This window comes from Heterodontus francisci, chromosome 1, assembly GCF_036365525.1.
Source record: "Heterodontus francisci isolate sHetFra1 chromosome 1, sHetFra1.hap1, whole genome shotgun sequence".
In the NCBI taxonomy this organism is placed as follows: domain Eukaryota; kingdom Metazoa; phylum Chordata; class Chondrichthyes; order Heterodontiformes; family Heterodontidae; genus Heterodontus; species Heterodontus francisci.
The window spans coordinates 153,678,800-153,687,588 of NC_090371.1; the positions used below are offsets into that span (position 1 = coordinate 153,678,800).

At 40.2% G+C, this 8,789-nt stretch overlaps 1 protein-coding gene across 6 annotated transcripts in view; it reads left to right on the plus strand.

Moving 5' to 3' along the window:
* ppargc1a (peroxisome proliferator-activated receptor gamma, coactivator 1 alpha) overlaps positions 1–6,804 on the plus strand; it is a 725,688-nt gene extending 718,884 nt beyond the window's left edge. For 5 of the 6 annotated variants that reach the window (XM_068037464.1, XM_068037503.1, XM_068037512.1 and 2 more), the window contains one exon: positions 3,857–6,804. In XM_068037464.1, the coding sequence (XP_067893565.1) occupies positions 3,857–3,960 (104 nt within the window). In that variant the 3' untranslated portion in view covers positions 3,961–6,804. The remainder of the gene's footprint in view (positions 1–3,856) is intronic. The other variant, XM_068037492.1, reaches the window with a different exon arrangement.
* The last annotated feature ends 1,985 nt before the right edge of the window (positions 6,805–8,789 follow it).

An 8,789-nucleotide genomic window follows, 5' to 3' on the forward strand; every position in this document is an offset into this window, starting at 1 on the left:
TGTTCCTCTCTTGTATTATCTCCTGTTTCCACATCCCTGTCAAGTTAGTTTAAACCCTCCTCAACAGCAGTAGCAAACTGCCCCACAAGGAAATTTGTCCCAGCTCTATTCAGGTGCAACCTGTCCAGCCTGTACAGGTCCCACCTTCTCCAGAACTGGTCCCAGTGCCACATGAATCTAAATCCCTTCCTCCTGCACCATCTTCCCAGCCACGGATTCACCTGCAGTATCCTCCTATTTCTATATTCACTTGCATGTGGTATGGGGAGTAATCCGAAGATTACGACTTTTGACTTCCTGCTTGATAATTTCATACCTAGCTCACTAAACTCTTTCTGCAGGACCACATCCCTCTTCCTACCTATGTTGCTGGTACCAATGTGGACCACGACTGCTGGTTGTTCACCCTCACCTTCAGGATGCTCTTCAGTCGTTCAGTGACATCCTTGAGCCTGGCATCAGGGAGGCAACACACCATTCTGGATTCACATTTGTGGACTTAGAAACACCTGTCTATTCCCCTGACTATCAAATCTTCTATCACTATTGCTCTTCCAGTCTTTCTTATAACTTACCCCAAACCTTACAACTGAGCCATGGCCTTGGCTCTGGCTGCACCCCCCAGATGAACCATCACTTTCCTTGATATTCAGAACTGAATACCAGTTGGACAGTGAGATGCACTCGGGTCTCCTGCAGTACCTGCCTGTTTCTTCTTGACTGACTTGAGTTCCCACATAGCACCGGATGTACACTCCAAAGATTGGAGCAGCCCTGCCATTCCTCTATCAATTAGATAATAAACCTTGGTACTACAACTAAACCCTGCTACTAATAAAGGCAAAATACTGCAAATGCTGGAAATCTGAAATAAAGGCAAGAAATGCTGGAAATACTCAGCAGGTCTGGCAACATCTGTGGAGAGAGAAACGGAGTTAACGTTTCAGGTCAGTAACCCTTCATCAGATCTGATGAATTTCTGATTAACGGTCACTGACCTGAAATGTTAACTCTGCTTCTGTCTCCACAGATGCTGCCAGACCTCCTGAGTATTTCCAGCATTTCTTATTTTTATTCCTGCTACTAATAAACCCAGCTATTACTAATATTAATAACCCTACCAATAGTAATAAACCTTACCAATTGTAATAATAACCTTACTACTGCTAATAATAAACTTTACCAATGCTAATCTACCTTACCACTATTAATACACCCTACTAATACTAAAACGTTACCAATAGTAGTAGTAACCTCACCAATAGCAATGAACCTTACCAATAGTAAAAAATAGGAAATACTCAACAGTCAATCTTAATAAATTTTATTACTATTAGGGTAAACCTTGCTACTACTAATAAAACATTACAATTACTAAAATTTCCCGAGTTTTGAAAGATAAATGAGAAAAATACTCACCAACCAATCAACTGCCTGTTTTCCCGTGATGTCATCCTGTGATTTTTCTCGGAATGTGGTCAGTCAGTCTGCTCTGGAGCCACAGAATGGACTGCATCGGACTGGATAGCTCGTTTAAACTTCCTGCTGATCTCACTTCTCTTCCTCTGTCACCGTTCTGTTAAACTCCCCGCTGGTCTCGCACGCTCTCGCTCTGCTGCCACTCCTCTAAACTTCTTGCTCTCTCACCTTGCCTGTGATGCTCACAACCCATGAAAGAATTTTAAAAAATACACTAGTGTGCTCCCTCCAAATCATCCAAAACTGCACCTGAAACAATCCAAATGTGTTAATGTTTGGAAAATTGAGTTCAAACAATGCATTTTCATTTGTCTAAAATTTGCCAATAACAATTCCAACCTAAACTGCACCAATGTAAGGATAACAGGCAGATCAATTGATGAGCCTTTAGGGGACCTCCTTGGGTATCATTAAAGTAGGAAAGCTTGAATTTGAACAAGATAAAGTAAAGAATGATTTGACTTTGCAGGGTACCGCATTTGTTCATTTGAATGAAGTTGTGATTGCCAACCAAAGTCATAGATATAGGTAACAAAAAATGTGACCATGGTGTCATGAAGCAGAATGATGTAAAACTTAATTAAAAAATCACAATTATTTAAATATTATGCAAATGAAAAGATTAGTTAATATTGGACTGAATTTTATTGGCGCGCCGCACTCCCCGGCGGTGCGCTTTCAACTCTGCTGCCGAAGAGCCGCTGGGATGTTACGCATGGGGGCTCATTTAAGTCTACATCATCGGGGGCGGCCGCCGTGTCCCCGGCTACGGCGTCCGGCATCACTGCGCAGGCGCCGGCATCATTTTTAAAGGGCTTTAAGCCCTTTACACTGGTTTAAATTTATAAAGAAACATTAGTGCCTATTTTTATTAAATAAATACTTATGTTATGGAGGCCCTTACCCAACCCCTCCATGGTCTTTAATTGTCCCTCATTGACAAAAAGCACTTAATTCCCTACCTGAACTTCCCCCCCACCAAACCTTCAATCATTTGCCCTTCAACCCCTTCCCACCATTCACACAACCAATAGAAATTGATATCCCCGCTCCCCCACCCCTCCCACCCTGAAAATTTTATTACTCCCCCGCAACCCCCCCCCCCCACCCTCCCCACCAGGTTCTCACCTCAGAACTCCATACGGAGTTCCGAAGGTGCACGAAGCACGAACAGCGGCCGTAAAATTGGCATGGGACGGCCGCCACCAGCAGGTGTTTATTTACATATCATTAATGTTAATTTAAATATGCAGATGAAGGGCCCACCGCCAGGCCAGGGGGGAGGGGCCGCACCGAGGTCCCCCCCACAGCCGATAATATGTGGCGGGCCCTTCTCGACGTTGCGGGTCGAGGCGGGCCTCTCCCCGCATAATTTTACCGGCCCCCTCGCTGCGACCTGTGGCGTTGAGGGGCTGGTAAAATTCAGCCCATTATGTTTCTTCTTTCATAAGATTTTATTTCTTTTTTTTAAAGCTTGCAAGCTATTTATCTGAAACTAAGAAGACTTTCAGCTGGTCTATTTACATTTACTATCAAAGATTATTCTGTGAATGGCCTGATAGTATATCCACTATAATTAGAGTGAATCGAACAATTTCAATTTTTCTCCTCTAGAGATGGATCAAGTAAAATTGGTCAACAGCAGTAGTGCAAAATGGGCTGATTGCAAATTGTCAGCACATTTTATGCTGCTCCGGTTTCCCTTTCCAGTGTAGAACAGGCTGCCAATTCACTATCAGCCATATTGCACTACTGCCTTTGACCAAGTTCACCCCCTGAAGCCCAGATGAAAACTGCCAGCATTCTGTAGATTAGAAACAGAGGACAGTGGAACCTAAATCCATGACATTGTGGTCAATGAATACTCTAAGATTTGTGCTACCCAGCCATTATTATTTGTGTACTACTGAAAAATACTGCAACAGCCCCAACAAACAAATTTCTCTGCAGCACCTGTGGAAGAGCCTGTCACTCCAGAATTGGCCTTTATAGCCACTCCAGGCGCTGCTTCACAAACCACTGACCACCTCCAGGCGCGTATCCATTGTCTCTCGAGATAAGGAGGCCCAAAGAACTACTGAAAAATACTGAGACCAAGACAGCACACAAATTAACTAAGTTTCTGAAAACCAGAGTACATATGTGGTTTTTATTATACTCAGGTAAAATGTTTTGAGTGATAAAATCCAGTTCCTCATGATTTTAATGACAATTGCATTTCCTTTTAAGGCACAAGGTCAGTCTTTATTAACCAAGAGATCTTAAGACTATTTTACTATCATAAATCTAAAGTGGTAAAGTTGCTTGCAAAACATTGAGTTAATTTTATAAAGCTTCAGGAGAAAATAAATAATGAAACAGTGCTCCTTTGTTGTAGATTCCAATTCAGATGACTTTGACCCTGCTTCAACTAAAAGCAAGTATGACTCAATGGATTTTGACACCTTGCTGAAAGAGGCCCAGCGAAGCCTGCGTAGGTAACAGACACCAAATGTGCTACTTGTGAAGGAAGCCGCAGTAACTTGCAGGCATCCTTTCAATTACCATCAAAGAACTTGCATTAGTCATCCTGGGATCATATCCCTCTTTACACTCTGTACAAATGAAGTTTACATGAACACAGCTGCTGCAGTGTGTGAGGAAAGTGGAAGGATATTCAATTTAAAAAAATCAAAAGCAAGGGTACAGCTGATAGGTTAGCACTGTTTTACATAGGATATATAAATAATCTGATTGGTGGAATATGCAGCTTGTTCAGCATTTTTTCTGACATTTGGATGTGGTGTTACATTACTGACGTGAGTTGGGATTAAATACCTGGGGTGTTTCAAATATTTTATTTACTAAATGCTGAAATGTAGTTACAAATTTACTAATATTAAATTGAGTTATTTTTATTTTATGTAAATATGACAATGTTCTTTTGTTTGTTACAGCTATGCACTGTAAATGCAGCCTTCTTTTCAATAATTAAATCAAGAATGTAACCGCAAGTTAGACAGTAGCGTACACTATTATATTTAAAAAATTGGAGAGGTGCGAAGCTGAGATGGGTAAAGTTGGGTGTGTGTCTGCTGAACACATGGACTAATGCTTATTTCCCATAATGTAGCTTTACAATAAAATTGCAACTGAACGACTTAGAAAATGAATCATGTCACCACTCTCATGGCTATGTTTAATCATTAAAGGTGCTTTTATTTTTGCCCTCTACATTAAATTAGAGTTAATTAATCAGGAAAAAAAAATGAAGAGTTTACTCATGATTTGCTTGTGATTTTTGAATAAAAATGTCAGATGTGTTCTGAAATTGCAGACCATTATTTGTCTGTTAACCTATAAAATTCTCCCATAAGTTGGGCTGCATTTTAAGAGTCCACTGCCGAAGTAGGTGGCAGACGTCAAAGAATTCTGCCCGCCCGCACGAACGGCGGGTCTTGGAGTCAGCGCAATTTCCAACACGGCGGCTCATTAGCATGGCCGTGGCACCTGCCCCCCATGATGATGTGGATGGAGCAGGTGAGCCGCCGCAGGCAAAGGCGTCCAGCGCCAATGTGCAGGTGCCGGCGGCATTTTTAAAGGGCTTACAGCCCTCAATGCACATTTAAAATTTAAAGGGACAGGTAAGTTTAAGTTTCCTAAACTAAATAAAACAAACGTACCATGCACTCTCCCACCGCACCCACCCCCCCACCATGGAAAATCACAATGTGATTTTCTCTAGGATTACATACAATTAAAATTTGACCTTCTCACACCACCCACCCCACCAACAAAGGTCGGCACCTTTTGCCCTTTATCCTTTCCCATCACCCTCCACGACCAATCCGCAGTGTTTTAACCCTGCGCCCCCCCCCCCGACACAAATAAAAAAATCCTCCTTTCCCCCCACCCACCCCTACCACAGGTGTTGCGCCACGTTTCCCTGAATGGGGATTCGAAGGCGTGGCGTTGTCGGCCGCCCGAATGAAGATAGATGCAGTGATTAAGGAGGCTACAGGACCCTCATTAAATCAGGTATGTAACTTAATTTACATATTTAAAGGGGGGTCCCGGTCGCCTCAAGGCCTCGCCGCCGCTGCACGAGATCAGCATGGGGCCTGTCGCCATCAGGGTTGGTGGCGGGCCTCCGCCGCACCGATCTTCATTGCCTCCCGCCAACGTTCCCGATGGCGGAGGGGCTTTAAAGTCCAGCCCATTAAATCCATTTTAAAGGAAGATTAAAGCCAATTGAAGCATGGATAAGTAAAGTTACTAAATTTCAAGTCAGTTTAACTTCATGATCTGTTTAGAAAAGAGACAAGATTCCTATGAATAGTGTTAACCCCATCTTGCTCCCCACTCCAACTTTTCTCAGTTACACTATTCACCTAAACTCATTTAGCTTCGGGCTGTAGCAGGTGACATTTTGTTTATTTGACCATCATGAATTTGTATTGAGAGATTCTAATGTCTGTCTGTCTCATTGGAAAATTGTCTTCATATGTTTGCTAAACTGAGTTGTTAATTTTGTAAGTATATACTAATAGCAATATAAAAGTTTTTGACCGAGTCATTCATTACCTGTAGTACCACTAGTCTTTTATCTATGTTCAGACTATTATTAGATAAAGTTTCAGGTCTTTTAACTCATTTTATCACATGATGCCAAACAGAGGTTTACATTTTCTTCGCTGGATTTTGAATATTCTCCTCTTTATTGTAATAGCAAGATTGTAAAAATAAATACAAAAACTAGCAATAAATGTTTATTTTTAAAAATCTAATTTTAGCATATCATGTTGTGAAGTGGAGGACTAGGCACATTACCCAGCTTCTTTAGGTGCTTATTGTGTGTTAAACTTCTGACCTATTGCTACTACAGTATTTCATAGTTTTGTGTGTAGCAATGGCTAACCTGAACAAAATAAGTGAAACTGTGCGTTCATAGCTAATGTTAGTTCTCAGCTATCCTTTATAACTTGGGTAATGATGTTTTGTCCTGTCTGGCAAACGTGATGAGGATTTTAATGATTGTAATATAAAATTTGCTCTGTACAATAACTAGAATAGCAATGTATTATATCACTTAATTATTCTTAATTTTAATTAAAATAAATTCTGAGGACACTGTGCTTTTAGGTTTGTGGGTGAAGATATATTAGTTGATGGAACTGTACTGACCAGGAAATGTGAGGAGGAACATCCATGTGAGCTTCCTTTTGTCTGACACTTCTACCTGTAATGTGTGGTTGAACCATTGTATAGAATTATTGTGATTTTATTTTTTAAATGTGCAGTTCTCATCAACCTCACTTAACTAATAAAGGGAAACAATGTTTCAAACTCTGCCCCAGTTGTGTAATCATCATACAAATCAAGCTTCCGAAGAAGGGTCACTGACCCGAAACGTTAACTCTGCTTCTCTTTCCACAGATGCTGCCAGACCTGCTGAGTGGTTCCAGCATTTCTTGTTTTTATTACAAATCAAGCTTACCTTGCTTGTTAGCCATGGCTTAGTTGGGAGCACTCTTGCATCTGAGTTAGAAGGTTGTAAGTTTAAATCTCGGCTGCAGCTCCAGTGCAGTATTAAGGGAGTGCTGCATTGTTGGAGGTGCTGCCTTTTGGAGACATTAAACCAAATCCCAGTTTGCTGTCTAAGGTGGGTATAAAAGATCCCGCAGCACTATTTCGACAAAAAACAGGGGAGTTATCACTGGTGTCCTGGCCAATATTTATCCCTTACTGAACATCATAAAAACAGATTGTCTGCTCGTTATCATGTTTTTGTTTGTGGGAGCTTGCTGTGTGCGAATTGGTGGCAGCGTTTCCTACATTACAAGAGTAACCATTACGCTTCAAAAGTACTTCATTTGGCAGAGAAGTGCTTTGGGACATCCCGAGGTCATGAAAGGTGCTATATAATTGCAAGTCTTTTCTTTTTTTCTGCTTTATGAATTTAAAAATTATAAAACGTGGATCCAAGTGAATGAGGAGATTAATAATTTATTTCTTGAATTAATCTAAACTCTTAATGATATGTTTTAAACTTTTGTTTTAAGAGGGATAAGGAATGGAATGCTTTACATTTTGGGTATCCAGTGTAACACTCGTGAATACTCCCAAGTCAGATAAAGCTCACTTAGGTTCTCCCTCTACTCTGCCCCAACCTCAGAAGAGAAGGCCTACTGAACAAGTGTACTTTTATTTCCCATACTAGTCTTTGAGTATAGCTACCAATTTAGTGCCAGCTCAAACGCTTACAGCCAGAAAACCTAGGAAACTTTCATCAACTCTGTGGGGATTGCATTTGACTAACCCAACAGTGAAAGAAGGTTCCTATTTAATCCACTGCAGCATCCAGCACCTGCACACCATGTCCTGCTTCAAATTTCTAAAAGGTTCAAGTCCAATATTCAGCTTAACGGATACCGGTGACAGCATTTTGTTGTTCTTCCGCGACTAAATTTTCCCTTTTACTCATTCCTATTTAATTTAATTAATTAATCAGTCACTATGTCTCACAACAAATCTGAACAGTTGCTGTCCTGTCAGATTTTCTTGTTCAGTGATTTGATTGGTCATTAACCTTCAATAGGATTGGTATTTCTTTATACAATAGCATATATTCATCAATGTTTTAGCAGACTTCACTCTGATGCCATAACCTAAATTTCCACTATTGTATTTTATGAATCATGTTGATGGAGTAACAAATTCAGAGTTTACTTTTCACATTGAAATAATGACCATCACAGCTGAATGCCAATTGCTCTACTTCTGCTACATATGTATAACTATTCAGCAACATGAACACAGATGGTGGCAAATTGCCTACAGCATCTCGAAGAGTATCATTAAAATGTGTTTTTTCAATAGAATCGGTAAACATGTTCTAGATACATTTCTACAATTGTCAAGTGCTGTGCATTGATGAGGTAATTCATGTCTATGTCCTTTAAAAAGATTTACTATGATTACTATGTTTTTTCCTCTCCCATTCCCTCATATTACATTTCATTAATGCACAGAATTTCAGCCAAACACAAAAAGCTATTCCAGCCTCAGTGCAGAGATAAATTCACTTACAGAAGCAAATTACTATAGCTCCAAGATCAAGACTTACATTCTGTGTATTTAAGATGAAGAAATAGAGATAATAGAGAAAATAAATATATGAATGTGAATAGGGATCACCTGTCATTTGAATATTCTGTATGATATTTGTATCTGTGATTAGACCACTAAATGAAAACAATCCCTTAAGATAAACCAATAAGGATATTGGTGAATGTTATAAACTCCAAAAAAATGTAATCAATATCATCCAG